Raw genomic sequence first — 17,572 nt, forward strand, 5'->3', positions numbered from 1 at the left:
TGTCTTTTTTTTCTGATTTAGTGGAATGAATACTTTTTTTTTTTTTTTTTCGAGACAGGGTTTCTCTGTGTAGCCCTGGCTGTCCTGGAACTCACTCTGTAGACCAGGCTGGCCTCGAACTCAGAAATCCGCCTGCCTCTGTCTCCCAAGTGCTGGGATTAAAGGTGTGTGCCACCACTGCCCGGCTATAAATACTTTTTGCTGGGGTTTGGATATCGTGTCTCTGTTGTCCATTTCCAGTGTAGACTTTCTCCATCATGTCAAGATAGACACGACGATACCCTAAGGCAGCTCCCAGCAGCCTTCACTATGGCAATCAGGTGGCACTTTCCACAGACACCCCAGAAGCCTGTACTTACAGGTTCTTCTAGGTCACTTGAAAGTCCCGTCTCCAAATCTGCTTCAAATTTCATTGTTTTGTCCTGGTACACAGGCCCTCCAATTCCATCCTCCTCCCCTCCTCCCCTGCACCGGGGACAGGGTCTGTGTAGCCCTGGCTGGCCTGGAACTCTTTACATGGAGCAGGCTCCTCTGCACGGGTGTCGGCAGCACAGGCTCAGGAGCCTTCTGAATGTGTTCTGTAAGGAGATGACAGTGCTGTGACGTGGGGGGTCCTTGATGAACAGAGCAATGAGTCAGTGGCGCCTGTGCTGTCTCCAGCAACAAGATAAGGAAGGAGAGCTGTTTGGTTGAGTCCCTTCTGTCCCTATGATGAAGATGTATTTAGGAGTCTGGGTGAGGATGACCTTGGAGCAGCGGGAGGGGACAAGCAAGTTGGAATGAGGTTGGGGTCCTGAGACAACAGGACCTGGGTGGGTGGGTGGGTGGGGTGCTGTTCAAGTAGGTCTAGATGCATTGTTGCCCCAGGAGGATTGTTTGACAATAGCCAAACTCATCTAGGGTTAGAGCTGGCTCTGGAAGACGTCCATGCTGGGCTCTAGAGCACAGACTGTCAGGACAGGGTGGTGCTCTGGAACAGGAGGAAGGTAGCTCAGACGCTAATGGAGTGCAGAGAGTGCAACGGTTAATTCCTAGGCACTTGTGACACTTAGGCGGCAGAGGCGTCTAGCAGTGCCAACCTGTGAGCTTGCTCGGCACGAGGAGATGACCACACACTTTTAGGTCAGTCAGTCAGATGAAGGTTATTTATTGGTGTGACTTTTTCCTGTAGTGAGCTTCCTTTACACCGCATAGTGTAAATAGCATCAGACTGAATGGGAAGTCTGTTAATGCAATCATAAATAATTATAATAAATATACATCAAGTAACTTTACAGCACACATTGTTCAGGGCCAAGGTTGGGATCTGTCTGGACCTCAGTGTGCTCTCTAGGAGAAGCAGCTGAGTTAGCAGCAGATATCTCACTCACAGCTGTCATCTAATCAAGGAATGGGCCAACAGAAGCTTCCAGAACCCTCCTGGGGAGGTAGCTGACAGAATCCCAAGTCCATTCATGGGAAGATGATTGAAGGGAACCAAGGATTTGAAGGTACAGGAATGAAAACCCACTTTAAAATTCAGAGGCTCCTGCCTTCTGTAGAATGGAGTCAGGATCCTTGAGGTGGCTGGGGTGGTCCTAAGCAACGGCCACTACCTTCTGTAAGAGCAGGGCTTGCTCTGGGCACTCACTTCCATGTAGCCCAGTGACTGGCGTGGCCGGCACACTGAGCTAGGGTGTATCACTTCCTCAAGTGGGGTTGGGTGGGGTGTTTTCTGTAATGGTCCTCAATACATTTCCTAAGCATACAGGGAGGAGATGGATGCTGGTGTGCCAGCCTCAAAGCTTGCACACCTTCCAAGCAGGCCAGGTGCTGTGGAGGGAGGAGCATACCGTCCTCACTCTCCTCAGAACTTCTGTGTGCACAATATCATACAATAGCTACAGCGCTGCCATTCTGTGACAACTGGTGAGGTCCAAATGACAGTGTCCAACAGTTGGCATGTGCTGTTCTTGAACAAAGTACCATTGGACAAAGACTTGTTTGGGGCACAAATGCACTGGGGTAGTGGGTGAGCCTGCAGGAAGCTCAGCCCTGGTACACACATTGGCTGTAAAAGGTGTTGGGCAGGCCAGCCAGGGCACAGAAGAATCCCCTGCAGTCTCCGCCTGGGCCACTGATGCAGCCCTGACTGGGGCAGAGCACCTCGGACAGTCTCTAGAGACGGCTGTGACACTTTCCTGGGCTCCTTCCAGCACTGTGGGGATGTGGGGAGGAGGGCCCGTCTCTGAGCACAGAGTGGGGTAGGCTTGGACCGTGTGCTTCCCTGTGCAGTCAGCTGTAGACAGGCCCTCTCAGCACTATCCCTGTAGCTCCACTGCCTTTCAACTCCAGGACATACCCAGCTTGTCTGTGAACTAAGGCCTGGAGTAGCTCCTGGGTGTCTGCTCCTGAGGTACCCTCAGGTGACTCAGCCAAGGGCCCAGAAGAGACAGGTGGCAGACAGGGCTGCCTGGATCAGGGGAGACAAGGGGCCTCTGTGGGATTTCCTTAAAAAATAAAAATAAACATAAAACAAAACCAAGGCCAGGAACGTACAGTAAAGCAGGAAGGTTAACACGAGTTCCCTGTGCCTCTTGAATGCCTCAGCACTAGCTCAACTACTTCAAGAGGGAACGGGGGAGCCCTGCAGAAGCTGCCTCTGGGAGAGACGCCAGCTCCAGTCAGGAGGGCAGGACTGAGGACTGCTCACACGTGTGGAGACGCTCTGCAGAGGGAACAGGAGACTGTGTGGCTGAGGTCATCTCACCCTCAGCTTTCCACCGGTAGCTCTGAGGAGGAACCACCTGAACCTGTGGCATCAGAATCTGCTAGCCACGAAGACCAGTGTCCAGGAAGATCAGATGAGACAGAAACTGTCTGAGAGCTAAACTATCCTACAATGTACCACAAACAGGCAGCAAAGGAACGGACCTCACAAAACGGACACATACAAAAAGTGTCTTCCAGGTGGCCCTGGGACACGGACGAAAGTTGAGAAAGCAAATGTCGCCAGCTCCTCACTTGGGCCCTGGAGGGATGTGCCTGAACTGGCAAGCTTCCCAAGCCGGCAGTGGTGCCTTGGTGACAGCCTAATCTTCCGGCTCACTCCCATCAGCCACTTAGGGGGTCTTCACGGTAGTGAATGGCACAGCGCAGCTTCTCCAGCATGGTCTCCAGGGAGGAGTACTGGGGAAGCTTGATCATGAACATGCAGGTCTCCACTCGGATGTAGCGGGAGTCAGGGGGACCTACAGAAGACACAACGCCAATTTCAGAGGGCTGGAAACCGGCTTCTGCCTCCAGGCTGGCCTCCTGGGCACCCACTTGTTTATCTAGCAAACACCACTCTGTGTGTGCCTGTGTGTACAGATACACTCTGTGCATGCATGTTCTGCATGTTTGCAGGACAGAGGAGCAGTCTATCTTCCCATTTTGGGGATGGTCAAGCAGGCTGCATTGGTGACAGTAAGCCTCTCTCTCTGCTTCTCCAGGGCTGAGATCACAAGTATGCCACCATGCAGAGGCATTGGAGGTGCACACCTTTAATCCTAGCACTTAGGAGCAGAAGCAGGTGTGGATCTGTAAGTTTGAGGACAGCCTGGTCTACATAATGAATCCCAGAACAGCCGGGGCTACAGAGAGAAACCCTGTCTCTCTGTCTCTCTGTCTCTCTGTCACACACACACTAATTTGTGTGTGTGTGTAGTGTGACACATGTAGAGGTCATAGGACAACTTGCAGTCTTGCAGTAGTCAGCTCTCTCCACCACATGAGTCCCAGGGATAGAATTTAAGTCAGGTTTGAGCCATCTTACAGGTCGGTCCTTCCTTCCTTCCTTCCCTCCCTCCCTCCCTTCCTTCCTTCTTTCCTTCCTTTCTCCCTCCCTCTCTTCCTCCCTTCTTCAAAATGTGGATTCTGTGAGTCAGACTCCTGTCCTCAGTACAGTGGTAAAACTCCCCACTTGTCACACTAGGGTCTGATTCCCCAACAGGGAGGTAAAACTGTCCTTCTGACTGGGTACGGTGGTACACACCTACAATCCTAGCACTTGAAGGTGGAGGCAGGAGGATCAGAAGTTCAAGGTCATCCTCAACTACAGAGTGAGTTTGAGGCCAGCCTGTGATACATACAACATTGTCGATTATCTCTCTGCACTTGAGAGGTGAGAATCTAGGGTGTGTCGGGATGTCTCCAGCCTCCCTGGCTCACGGGAGTCCCTGCATGTACTCTCTAGCACTGCAGAACTGAGCTAGGATAACGGTAAGGAATGTGCAAGCTGTGGCTCTTTGGCTGCTTTTAAATGTTGATGCAGCATTAGGCTAACCGGCCAGAGCTCACCAAGCCTCGCCCTTTACAGTGGAGTCCTGGTCCCTCACTTCCCTGAGGACCTAAGGGTCCCACCCACAACAGGAGCTGGGGAGGGCAATACCTGCTGTACCATCTGGAGGGGCAATCTTCATGGGGTATGGCGGCACGTGTGCGGTGTCAGGGCCCCCGTCCTTGCACGGGCAGGTGAAGGGGATGCGCTCCTGGTTGCAGGCGAATTTGATGAACTTGCACAGCTCCTCCTGGGTGAACGTCTCCAGAGCCCCCCAGAAGAGCTCGATGTGCTGGTCTGTCTCCATCAGCCCCACCTGGTACATGGTGTGGGCCTGGGGAAGAAAGGCCCAGTGTGAGCAGGCCTGGGCTGATCCAGGCAGGGTAGGGCAGGAGCTGCGTGTGGACCAGAGCACAGGCAGAGGTGGTGAGGGCGGAGTGCAGTGCAGGGCTGCCTACCTTCAGGAACTCTAGGTTGATGTACGGGAGGCCACAGGTACGCAATTCCATCTCCAGCGGACTGAGGGTGGTGAGCAACTGCAGGGGGATGATGGAGCCCAGGCCAGCACGCACAGCTGTCACACACTCCATGTTCTGCAACTCACGCAGCCGCAGACTCCGGATGGCTGCCGCGTAGATATCCTTGTTCTCCCAACTGCTGGGTGGAGGGCCACCAGTGAGGCAAGGGGGAGAGAGCTGTGATGGCTACATGTGCCCGGCCGATCCAGCCCCGGCTCATGTGGGGCTTCATGGCTCACCCCAACTCCTTCAGAGCTTAAGGCCATGGCTCTCACCCTTCCTAACGCTGGGGACCTTTAATACAGTTCAACACATGGCTCTCACCCTTCCCAATGCTAGGGACCTTTAATACAGTTCCTCGTGTAGTAGTGACCCCCCAACATTAAACATAAATATCTGTGTTTTCTGATGGTCTTAGATGACCCCATGAAAGGGTCCTTTGACCCCAAACAGGTCAGGACCACATGTTGAGAACCACTGCCTTAAGGGAAGCCTTTAGTTAAGATCATCTTTTCTTCTGGCCTTGTGTCCTGCCTCAGATCTTACACCCTCCCCTGGGAACATCCCCCCGCACTAGTGTGATCCAGCCCCTTCAAGTCACACACTCACGCCACAGGGATGTGCCGGCCACGGCTGCACAGTTCCACCTCCTCTCCAGTCATGGTCAGGTAGGTGAACCGGCAGCAGGGCTTGGGACCTTCTGGGCTCTCGGTGGCCAGGTGCTGGGAGGCAATCTCGGCACACAAGGCCTCCAGCTCGCTCTCCTCGTTGATCTGTGGGACACAGGCAGGGTGAGGCTGACTGCTGATCTGCCGCCAAGGTCCCCAGGCAGTGGAACTCTGTCCTTCAGCTGGCAAACCTCGGCATGCTCATGGGCCCACAAGAGGCCTTGACAGAGGTGCCATCAGTTCAGAACTGTCCCTGCATTCTAGAGCAGGCTCATGGGACCCAAAGCCCAGGCTGTCTGCAGGTGGTGGAGGAAGTGTGTCACTTGAGGTGGAATCTGAGGTTTCAAAGGCCCATGCAAGGCCCAGTCTCTCCCTCTCTGCTTTCAGATCAGGGTGTAGTTCCCAGCTACCACTGTGCCTGTCTGACTCCTGCTATGACAATAATGGACTAAGCCTTTGAAACTCCAAGCCCCCAATTAATTGCTTTGTTTACTAGTTGCCTCGGTACAGATTGTTCCAAGAGGGCAAAGGAGAGGCAACACTGCCATCTCAAGTCTCTGCTGTCTGGATGGGCCCCATGCTCACCTTCTGTTCCCTTTCTGAAGCTCTCCAACAGCTCAATACTGAAGCGCAAGCATATCTACACATGCCCCCTCTTCTCAGCTGCCTGGAATATTTCAATTGTACTGTACACTTGGTTATGGACATGGTAAAAGCATCCCACAGGGTGGTAGCAGCAGCATCTGCTTCTGTCAGTTACACAGGACGGCTGAGGCCCGGCTCTCCTGAGACAAGCCTCCTGAGGAGGATCCCAGGCCCTCTTCCTGGAAGCTTGGTGCCTCATGGAGTGCTGGCCCAGATGACCCTGGGGCCCTGCTGACCCCCAACACTAAGCCTTGACTCACACTCTCAAACTTCTTGATGTAATTGTAGGTGAGGATGTCTGCTTCCTGCAGGTCCTGGTCTGGGTCAAGAGGCTCGCCCACCAGTGTCTTCCAGAAGGAGGGCAGCAGGTCCAGGGGGAGAGGCACATCTGCACGCATGGCAATCCCCAGCAGCTGGCCTAAGAAGTGCAGCAGCTGCTCCTCCCCATAGGTGATGGGGCTGGGTGTCAGGATGTACTTGCCCTGCAAGAGTGAGGTCACCATTGAGCATGTACCCAAGCAGGAGGGGGGCTGCACCGAGGACATACCCAGTTTTCATGCTCGCTCAGCTGGGCATCAAAGCTGTCCCACCTGGGCCAGAAATGTGTGTGGAGAGGAACAAGTCCTCACCTTGTTCTTGTTGACTGCAGAGCTGGGGCACAGCAGGAGCAGCGACAATGAAGAACTCTGCAGCTCTTTACACACTTGCCACAGGAAGTGACGGAAGGAGCCGCCTGCAGAGCACACAGACAGGCCGGTGTCAGCAGGGACCCAAGAGTTCCCTGGAGAGGACTGCCTCCCCGGAGAGCACTGCCTCCACACAGCCTTCTGCTGGGACCACAAGGTCAGCTTGGTCGCCAGCTCCTACAGTGTATGGGAAGAAGCCTCGCCTGTTTGAGCATGGAGGCCTGAGGTTGAGTCTGCTGAGATGCTGACCCCAGCTTTCTATAAATGTACCTGGGCTTAACTGTCTCCTGTCACATGGGAGGTGGGGGCAGGGAAGGAATGGAACCTGAAGGCTGAGAAGTAGATAAGGGGTTGCTTCTGTCCAGTGCTGTCTCCCACCATCTCTTAGTTGGCCCTGGTTAGTGAATGCATATGAGGATGGTCAGAGGGGTAGCCTTGCAGAGACAGCTGGGACCCCTCGGTCCCTCCTGTTCAAAAGGCTTCTGCTGGCATCCAAGGATCAGGAGGCTACAGGCAATTTAGGACACTGCAGGCTGACTGGGTGTGGGCCCTGGGGAGGCCCAGTCTGGGGCACTTTGTCAAAGTCTGAGAGGCAGGATCTGGTTCAGGCTGGAGCCTGGAGCCAGCAGGGCCTCAGCATGGAGCTGGCCCTGCCTGGCTGACTATGGGAGGTGGCTGAGCTTCCCAGCGTCCCAGTTCCCCTCTGTGCGGTGGTAAGAACTGGTCTTCAGCGAGCATGGAGCCTGCAGCAGGCCTGGCACCTGGGGATACAGCTTCTCATAGCAGCAGGGCTCTGTTTACAGGGTTCCAGACTGAGGCTGCTTGAATGCCCAGGGAGCACAACAGAGGGGAATGGGGGCACAGAGGACATTCTTCACCCAGTTACAATAGGAAAAAAATCCTGAATGGCTGGGACCAAAGTGATCGGCAGGGCCAAGGGATATCTCAGCTGTTCTTCCTCGTTGCCAATGGGTGTCGTGATGCCAGGAGCCATTCTAATGGAAGGACCCCAACGTCTCTGTCTCATGGGCAACTCCAGCTTTGGGCTCAAGCAGCTGAGCCTCTCGCTGGGAAAGGCTTGTGGGTGGCTATTCAATGTCATAGGTAAGACTAGGACAAGTATGCCTTTAAGAGGGTGTGGCTCCCCACACCTGGAATGCTGGCTGGTGACAGGCCGAGTCAGAGGAGGCTAGCCCGGGACACTGAGGACATTTACCTTATCCTTTTGTATTGAGGATTGAGCCTGAGACCTCACAAAAGGGCTTCCAACGAGCTGCACCCCCACTGCTCTCCACCTCCAGCTCTCCGTCCCCCAGCCTCTGTACCCCACCCCTCTATCCCAAGAACCGTGCTCCCCCAGCTTCTATACCCTCTTCCTCTCCACCTCCATCACTTTATGCCCCAGCCTTGTATACCTCCAGCCCCTCTGTGCCCCATCTATACTTCTCGCTCCCTACATGGCCAGCTCTTTCCACCCGAGCCTCTCTACTCCCAGCCTTCCCTGTCTCTATTGTTTACATTTGGAGACAAGATTTCACTAAATTTCCCAGGTTGGCTTTGAATTTAATTCTGTAACACCAGACTAGCTGGTCTTCACTTTACAATGTTCCTGCTTCAATCCGCTAAGGACTGGGGTGACAGGACTGTGCTGCAGACCTGACTGTGGTATCTCTTCTTGGCAGCGGGGTGTCATCACATTGCGCCTCACACTCCCACTTCCAGCCCACGGTCTGTGCATTTGCACCCAGCCCAAGAGCCACTTACTGGTGCCATGAACCTCCTCCCCAGTGAAGCGGATATTGAAGGCATACGTGGGGTCACCGCCACTGGCTAACTTGACACAGAGCTGAGAAGATGGCACAGAGGCCAGCTGCCGGGCAGCTTGGCAGAAGTAGGAGTTTTCAGAAGCTCTGATTTCCCCTGGAAGTGAGAAGGGATCATAAGGTCTAGAGGCCATGTCCTGCCATTCATCAGGAAAGACCCAAGCCAGGTTTGTGGGGCCAGTCTGCCTTCCTTTGCATGGGGAGCTCTGTGCTGTGCCTATGTGGTGCTTGGGCAGCTGACCCATGGAACCCGAGAGCTTGCTCTCCAGAACCCGCCTCTTCCCTTGAACTCCTCATGGCTTTTTCTGCCCTGCACAACAACCCTGCCCTTAACCACAGAAGCAGGGCTTGTTACCAGCTACAATGGCGTCTGTACCCCTCCTATAGCCAGAGAGGAAAGGCAGTGGGGGCAGGGAGAGCTAAGCACCTCTGCTTGGCCCTCCTGGAGCTGGAAAGCCCACACCAGGGGCCTAGTGCAGAGAAGCAGCAGCAGATGAGCAAGGCTGCCTCACTCTCTGGGCCCTTCCCTGGGAGTTTCAGGGTCAACCTGTCTAAGTACTGCAATTTGTAGTTTCCAAGATGCAGCCAGCCTCACCTCCCACAATCTCCAGTGGGTCCAAGGTGATCTCGGGTGCCGCGTGGTCAGCTGTCCTCTGTACAGTTGCATTTAGTACCCGGTTCATCACAGTCACCTTTGTGTCATAGAAGATCAGCCCTGAAGAAGACACATGGCAGGGAGGGGAACATGGAGTTGCTTCTTCTGATTCCCAGTCACTCCTGTAACTGGGATGGTGAGAGGGGGCCATGCATATTCATCCCCTAACCCTTTGCAATGTTGTCTAGTCAGACTGCAAGTGGGAGATCAAGCACAGCATGTAAAATGTCGTCTATTTGTGTGTGTGTCACACGTGTGTGCAGGAACACATGTGTGCTTACGGGGAGGACAGAAATCAACATCAGGGGTCTTTTTCTATCAGGGCTCCTCTTGTTGTTGGTGTGAGGGCGCATTTACATGCAGATGACCAGAGGAGGGCACTAGTGTTCTCCTGTCACCCTCTGCCTTACTCCTTTGACACTGTGAACTCCCTGAGTCCATCTGTCTCTGCCCTTCCTGTCCTTATGGCATGCCAGGTATAAACCAAGGACTCAACAGACAGCCTTGCAATAACTGGTCCCTAAGGGCACCCTGGGTAGATGACACCAACTTTATTAATGAATGCTTTGAATTTTTACACTTTTTTTTTCAGAGCTCAGGCTACTTTTGATTAGCTTCTCTTGGGGATCCCGCTGCTTGACAGAAGGCCTGCCTGACTGCTGTGAGGGGCGGGGCCTTCCTGCTCGCCAGCACTCACCTTTGGCCTCCTTCAGCAGGGCAGCGATGCTGTGTGCGTACATGGGTGTCTGACGCAGCTCTACCAGGGGCAGGAAGAAGGTCTCCAGTGTGGTGTTGAGAGACTGAAGCAGTGCAAACCGCAGGCGCAAGCTCTCAATAGGCACATCTGCAGGGGAAAGGTGGTCAGGCTGAGTGTTGTTCCTAGGAAGGATAACTGGAGTGGGATCAGGGCCTTCCCTCAGAGGACTCTACCTCTGGGAGCCTGAAGATGTTGTGAGCGAGGGGCTCCCAAGGAACAGACGTAAGGAGTGAGGCCCTGGATTTCTAAGCCCCAGCCCTAGCCTTCCCTAGGCCATGCCAGGGCTGCACATGGTCTTATGAAATTCTGTGGCAACAGAACCCAGAGCAGGTGAACACTCACTCGGTTACATTCTTGACCCTACATGGTTTTAAACTTTGAAATAATTACAGATTACAAGAAGTGGTAAAAGCAGTGCAGAGTCTGGTACATTTGTCACCCAGCTGCCTTCAGCAGTGACAAGGAAACTGTGCCACTGATACACTGCCTTTTAGCTAGTCCCCAGACCCGCGCCCCCCCCGCCCTTGCAGCTGTGTCCTTTCCCTTGTAAGAGACTCCCGTCATGAACAACTTGCCCATCTTTGTCTCCTGACATCCAGAAGAACAAGGATCCTGCCCTTGTTGCCAGGTGAGGTGGCCCCGTGGTGCCTGTGTGTAGCCTTGCCATGGGTCTACCAGGATGACGCCTACGTGGAGGGATGGACTCACTGGGGCTCTGTTGCTGTTCACCCCTTGCTTCCAAGACAAATGGACTGACCTCCCTGAGGGACTATCCCTCTAGTGCAGATCAGGGAGGTCTGAGCCCCTTACCTCACAGCAGCCTGACCAGTGGGGATGTGGGAAGGTGTCTGTCTACTCTGAGCCTGCTACCCCAGGCTAATGATCATTAAACAAAGGCCAGAGACCACTGTGGCCAGTGTAAGAGCTCCCTCCACCCCTTCAGGTGATGCACATGAGTAGCTATGAGTATTTCTACGGCACGGTGGGGGGTGCCCCTAGAGGCCACCTACTCGAGAGGCAAGCCATCCTGGGGTCAGTGGCGTCAGCTGGGTCAAGGTACACTTCATGAGGATGGAGCCGTGCCGGCGTGATAGCGAGGTGGCGACACAGCCGGTTGATGTACTGCACAAGAGCCACATCCATCTCCAGCGTCCACTTCCGGGAGGCCTTCTGTGCATGTCGGACATCAACGCAGGCACACCTAGGGCAGGACAGGGAGCGGCTTTCAGGGATGTTGGGGAGCGGGAAAGCTCTTTCAAAGTATGAGTGATCAGGGGTATGGGCACAGAGGAGCCTTCTGGGAAGTCTGGAAACCCACATGCACCGTGTTTTCCTCTTATCAGGTGGAGGAATGGGGTTCTCGGGTGACATGGAGACCACTCAGTCACCTGAGGCAAGAGCACACCCATTCTGAGCTTAGGTTTGCTTTTCCATAACATGACCTCGGAACGGTATTGGTGCTTCACGTCACAAGAATTCAATGAGACGTTGCCTGTGCAACACATGCCATGGTGGCCAGCTCACCCATGTACTGGTCAGCTGCTGCAGGTACCAACATGGTTCCCCTCAGCTTGGCAAACCTGTTCTATCATTTACTTGCACAGCTGTTAGGATAGACAGACCAAGGTGTGCTCACAAGTGCTTTACTGGAAGGCTGTATTGTTGCAGTCACACTGGGCACAACCTACATGCCCACTCCTGGAGACAGCTCCTAAACTGTGCTATACCTTGCAATGGAATCTGGGCAACCAAGAAAATGACCTCAATGGACCCCTGTAACATGAAGGGTGTGAAAACATGAAAAACTCAGACTGCTGGCAATGTCTTCAACAGGGCTGAAGACGCCAACCTCTAAAGCACATGGGGAGAGACGGTTCCTGAGCACAGCCACAGGTCTCCTGTTTACCGCTGTAATCAACAGGACAGCTATGTGGTCGGTGTGCACATTCCTCTCCCACAAACCCAGAGCTTTGAGGTGGGAAAGGCTGGGCTGCCCAGTGGCCAGAGGTCATGTGTTCAGATGGCCACAGCATCTAGGGAGGGGACAGGAGGGTGCAGCACTGCTCTCTTCACACTAGCTTGGCCTCACATTAGGGTCTCAGACACATGAGTCCCTTCTCACTGGTGAGTTCCTGCACAGCCCCACTTGGTGGGCTGACCTAGCGTCAGCTGTGGCTGCCCTTAGACAAGTGTGTGGTGAGAAGGGAGGACTCTTCTCTCAGCCACACACAGGAACACTCTCTACAGATTCCACTGATGGCCCTGTAGGTCCCCTCCCACTGAAGACTACAGCTCTTGGTCCAGGAAGTCCCTCTAACCTAACTAATGTCTACAATAAGTAAGCAGAATCTCAAGTCAGGGTAGAGGGCAAGCACATTCCCCCAGGACCACAAATGATGGGGTGGGGTTCCCCACATTTGGCTAATTACAGGGGTCAGCATGTTCCAAATGCAATGAATAATCCTCACCCTGGGAAAAGCACCCTGTGATCATGGGATCTCTTCTACCAAATAATTCTCTGAAAATACGACTTCTCAGAAAGTCTGTATTGGATAGCCCCTCCTTTGTGACTCAGCATGTCCAACTACAGACGAGGCTGAGGAACCTGTGTGTGATGGAGAGTGCTGGCCTATTTCTGCACACTCCTTGCTTGCCTGGGATTCTCTGGTGGACCAGAGTGGGCCCTGGAAAGCTAGTGAGCCCTGCCTTGCTGGGTCCTTAGGATGGAGGGCAGCGGAGAGCAGAGGAAGTCTGAAGAAGACTTTAGAATAAGCAGTGTCCTGGTCATGGACCAAACTGTGTGCTGCAAATGCAGGCTGATAGCATTTGGAGAAGTAATTATGATAATTGCAGAAGTAATTAAAGCTAAAGGAAATCATGCAAATGGGCCTGAAGACAACAGGCCCGATGTGCTTTTAAGGAAAAAGAGCTGGTTGTTGGTGGTGTACACCTGTAATCCCCCAGCAGGACCAGAGCTGAGACATCTACCAGCCAAAACTAGGTCTCAACTTACAGGACAGTGTCTCACCTCTCAAAATGAAGATCATAACCACAGGATAGGATTGCCCTCCAGACACTGCGGATGTCTTGCTTGGCTCGATCAACGACGAATTTGTGAAATCCTTCCAGAGTTAGGTACTTTTCCTCAGGAACTGATGGCATAGCGTTGTGTGCAGTCAGGGTGGAAAGGAAAGCATGCATAGTCAAGGATGGGAAGCCTGCACACTGCGGTCCTTCCAGTGTCCTGTCCATGGTCAGCTCTACCTAGCTCCCTTTCCTGTGCTCCCTGGTATTATCTTGCTCCCCCCAGTTTAGCCAAAGTGTGACACAGCCTCCACATACTCAGGCTGCTATCCAGACTTGGCTATGACTTCCCATCTCCCCGTTTCTCCAAGTCTCAGAAGCACAAGGTTGACATAACAATTTCTACAGCATGCACAGCTTCCTGTCTCTGCTGTCTCAGAGCCTCTTGTTGGTTCATGGGTTCAGGGAAGTGCCTGGAGCAGATTTCCAATTCTTTTTTTTTTTTTTTTTAAAGATTTATTTATTTATTTTATTATGAGTACACTGTAGCTGTCTTCGGACACACCAGAAGAGGGCATCCAATCTCACTATGGATGGTTGTGAGCCACCATGTGGTTGCTGGGATTTGAACTCAGGACCTCTGGAAGAGCAGTCAGTGCTCTTAACCGCTGAGCCATCTCTCCAGCCCCCCAGATTTCCAATTCTTTATGTTTCAAGTTGTAACTACCCACTCGACACCTTATTTTTACCTCCCTTTAAGCTGATGGCTATCACTGTCCTGTCTCAACTAAGTCTCAGAGGAGCAGGGACCATAAAGAGTTGGGCCATCTCAGTGGGTAGCCTGTCCTAGAATGGGCTGCTGTCACCAGAGTGGAAGCCAGCTCTCCAGCCACTAATGTACCTTCTTGCTTTTTGGTGGGTGACTTTTCTGGATCCTTTTCATCTGGTTTGCTCTTCTCAGGTGACTTGGGCTTCACAGTTGGCTTCTTCTCACTTAATGCAGTCCTGCTACAGACCGAAGCTCAGCAGTTAGGATGGGCATGCACACACTGCCTCCCAACAGGAAACACAGAACCTCACACACCCCCAACTCTGGCATGGGAGTCTCCCCGGCTGCATGTAAGGCCTTCTGATTAGACTCTAAAGACAAATCAACACTTTAAGATGTGAGAACTCCTGAGAGTCTTTTCAGTCACTTCCTACATATCAGAGTGGCACTATTTGATAAAGCAGCCAGTACAAGATTAGCTACCTAGATTAAGTAGAACTGAGTGAACTCACAAACTCGGGTTCTCAGCTATGCTCCCAAGAGACCATGGAGCAGCAGTGCCAAGTAGGACAGAGATGGACAGTACTGTGTGCAGGACAGGGTCATCTGCACATAGCTGGTTAAGGAAAGGGTGTAGGATCGCTCTGGTCACTCATACAACTTCTCTAGACACACAGTGCTATCAGGGCTATCAGACCAGTGAGGGTGTTCATCATAAACTAAAGCATGACAGCCAATGCCTGTGATTCCTGAGCTGATGCAGGACAGTCACTAGTCTGAGTCTAGCTGGGGTTTCAGAGTAAGAGCCTGTCTTTGTGTGTTTGAAACAGGTCTTCACACAGACTAGGTTGGAACACACTGAGTAGTAACTTTGAACTCTTGATTCTGTGTACCCTCACAAGGAATGCACTCCTGACCTTGTCAGCCTTGAGACCCCACCTTAAGAAAATTATACGAAACATACATGAAAATTCAAATATGGGATATTTAGGGGAGGGGGCTTTGAAGTCAGGAAAGAGGGAAAGTGCAACCAATTAACTTATTATCTAACTCCAGGTCCATCTATCTATTATCTATCTATCTATCTATCTATCTATCTATCTATCTATCTATCTATCTATCTATGTATCTATCTATCTATCTATCTATCTATCTATCTATCTATCTATCTATCTATCTATCTATCTATGTATCTGGTGCTGGCAAATGAACCCAGAGCCTCAAGCATATTTGGCAAATGTTCATTCACTGAGCTGTATCTCCAGCCCTATTTATTCATTTACTCATTCATTCATTCATTCATTCACCCATGCATTCACCTGAGACAGGGCTTCACTATGTAGTCTTGGCTAGCCTGGGGGTTGCTATGTAGAACAAGCTGGCCTCAAACTCATAGAGATCCAATTGCCTCAGTCTTCTGAGCGCTATTTAAAAGTGTGTGCTGTCACGTCTGACTATTTCCAGTGCTCTTTTGACTCTCTGCTTTGAGACAGCTTAGGAATTCACTCTGGCCAGGCAGGCCTTCAGCTTGTGATCTTTCTGCCACAGCCTCTTCTGAATTTTGTGCCAATTAAGAAAGTGATACATGCACATAAAGAGAAGGACCTGGAGTCCCGCACATTCTGAATGTACACTCTGCTGCTGAGCTGTGTCCCCAGCCCAAATCAGTTCTTCCCCACTTGCATTAGGAAAGCTTTCTAAAATGCCTGCTTATGTGCATAGATAACGTGGACTGGGTTGAACGGATGCACTTTCCATGTGTTCTCAGCACTCGTGCTTGCCTGGTTCTTACTACACTCAGGCAGGGTGAAAGGTTGACTTCAGTGGACAGAGCTGAGGACTGAAGGGACTGCAGGGACTCAGGAGCAGGAGCAGAAGACAGCCTGAGTCTCTTGAGCAGCTGCCAGAAGCCCCCCAGCCATCCTCTTCCCAAGCTCCTTGAAGGCGCACCTGAGGCTGCTAAGCACAGCTTTGTCCTTGGCAGGCGGCTTGGTGACTGGCCGCTTGGTGCTCACCACCTTCACCGGGTGCTGCTCCTTCCCAGCTTTGCTGTACTTGCTCTTATCCAGTTTGGGCTTGGGCACGCCATACTTCCTCAGGATCTGTGAAGCACAGAAGTGAGGAGCAAGCTTCTCAGGCCAGGCCAGGCCAGACAAGGAACCTGTGGCTCAGCACAGAGCATGTGGACAGCGTGGTACCTGTGTGAGCTGGTCCTCCAGAACCTTCTTTGGAGGCCGGACATTGGTGAAGAAGAGGTGTAGGAGGTTGCCCGGGGTCTGGGAGTTGATCTGCTCTTTGCTAAGATAGATGTCAGAGACCCTGATGGGTTTGGCTGGTGTCAGGCTCAGTGTCTGCTCTGAGTGGGCACAGCTTTTAAATATTTCTGTCAGGACCTCTCTGGCCCCAGGCACCAGTTTCTCACCTGTTGCAAAATAGGACACGGTTAAATGATCCTCATGAACACACTACACTAGGGCACACTCGGCAGGCATCTTTTCTGGCAAATGCACATTTTGTTTTCAAAGACAAGGTCTTATAGCTGAGGTTGGTCTTGAACTTCTGATCCTCTTGCCTAGCTAGCAACCACACATTTAGAAGATTAACAAATGTGTGTACATGATGGAAGTGTGTACACCACATCGTGTGTGGAGTCAGTTTCCTCTGGTCAACATGGTATGGGTTCAGGAGACTGCACTCAGGCAGCAGGCTTTCCCAGCAAGCTCCTTTACTCACTGAGCTGTCTCTGTGCACAGTCACACATTGCTGCAGGCTTTTGACACACATTAGGGGGAAGCAGCTAACTGGGTCCTAGTCACATGCTCGCCCTTACTTGCAGTGAGGTGCAGAACTCTGAGCATGTCCTCTGGGCCAGGCTGCTGTCCTTTCTCTCCAACTGCTTGGAAGCCATGGGCCTCCTGGCTCCTCTGGAGTCTGGGACTCCCAGCTGCTATGCTCTCAGGCCTACTTGTCCCAGTACGTTAACACACCTTAATTTAGGATTATTTTATCTACTACCACACTTGATCTGATTCTAATTTCAGAGTTACTTCTATTTCATGTGCATGATTGTTTTGTCTACATGTAAGAATGCGTAACATAGGAATGCCTAGTCTCAGAGGAGGTAAGAAAGGACACTAGATCCCCTGGAACTGGAGTTATGGATGGCTATAAACTGCCATGTTGGTGCTAGGAACCAAACCTAGGTCCTCTGCAAGAGCAACACGTGCCAGCCGAGTGAGCATCTACTCAGCTCCAGTGCCTCACAGTTTAACCAGCGGCGATGGCGTGCCAGAGGATGTACTAGAGAATCCAGAGACGGGAAGGAACACTCAGGCAGTTGGGGCTTCTGGCAGTTCAGAGAGAGAAAACGAATCACTGTGCTGTTAGAGAGCATATGAGACTGCAGGGTGCACAGAGAGAGAAGCTAGCTCTCTCAGGCTGGGCACAGTGCCACACACCTGGAATCTCACCACTCGGGAAGCAGAAGGAGGAGGACCTAGAGTTCAAAATCAGTCTTGGCTATGTGGTGAGAGCACTGTGCATGTGTGTGTATAGGAGGGGTGAGAACAGTGTGCATGTGTGTGTATAGGAGAGGTGAGAACAGTATGCGTGTGTGTGTATAGGAGGGGTGAGAGCACTGTGCATGTGTGTATAGGAGGGGTGAGAGCACTGTGCATGTATGTATAGGAGGGGTGAGAACAGTGTGCATGTGTGTATAGGAGGGGTG

General features: G+C 52.3%; 1 protein-coding gene and 1 non-coding gene across 7 annotated transcripts in view; both read right to left on the bottom strand.

Annotated features, from left to right (window-relative positions):
* Positions 1–1,126: 1,126 nt before the first annotated feature.
* The window catches only part of Hectd4 (HECT domain E3 ubiquitin protein ligase 4), a 155,410-nt gene continuing 138,964 nt past the window's right edge, over positions 1,127–17,572 (bottom strand). For 4 of the 6 annotated variants that reach the window (XM_028765893.1, XM_028765892.1, XM_028765890.1 and 1 more), the window contains exons 63-76: positions 16,044–16,267; positions 15,796–15,947; positions 13,978–14,084; positions 13,081–13,204; positions 11,063–11,253; positions 9,993–10,139; positions 9,236–9,355; positions 8,582–8,737; positions 6,761–6,864; positions 6,392–6,613; positions 5,428–5,591; positions 4,759–4,954; positions 4,412–4,634; positions 1,127–3,230 (exon numbers count right to left, since the gene is read on the bottom strand). In XM_028765893.1, the coding sequence (XP_028621726.1) occupies positions 3,094–3,230; positions 4,412–4,634; positions 4,759–4,954; positions 5,428–5,591; positions 6,392–6,613; positions 6,761–6,864; positions 8,582–8,737; positions 9,236–9,355; positions 9,993–10,139; positions 11,063–11,253; positions 13,081–13,204; positions 13,978–14,084; positions 15,796–15,947; positions 16,044–16,267 (2,267 nt within the window). In that variant the 3' untranslated portion in view covers positions 1,127–3,093. Of the gene's footprint in view, positions 3,231–4,411; positions 4,635–4,758; positions 4,955–5,427; positions 5,592–6,391; positions 6,614–6,760; positions 6,865–8,581; positions 8,738–9,235; positions 9,356–9,992; positions 10,175–11,062; positions 11,254–13,080; positions 13,205–13,977; positions 14,085–15,795; positions 15,948–16,043; positions 16,268–17,572 lie in introns of those variants that run through there. The other 2 variants (XM_028765891.1, XR_003711261.1) reach the window with 2 other exon arrangements.
* On the bottom strand, positions 12,409–12,570 carry LOC114620215. Its single transcript, XR_003711295.1, has one exon. It is a non-coding gene; the product is annotated as a U1 spliceosomal RNA (small nuclear RNA).

This window comes from Grammomys surdaster, unplaced genomic scaffold (genome assembly GCF_004785775.1).
Source record: "Grammomys surdaster isolate TR1022 unplaced genomic scaffold, NIH_TR_1.0 166, whole genome shotgun sequence".
NCBI classification, from domain to species: Eukaryota; Metazoa; Chordata; class Mammalia; order Rodentia; family Muridae; genus Grammomys; species Grammomys surdaster.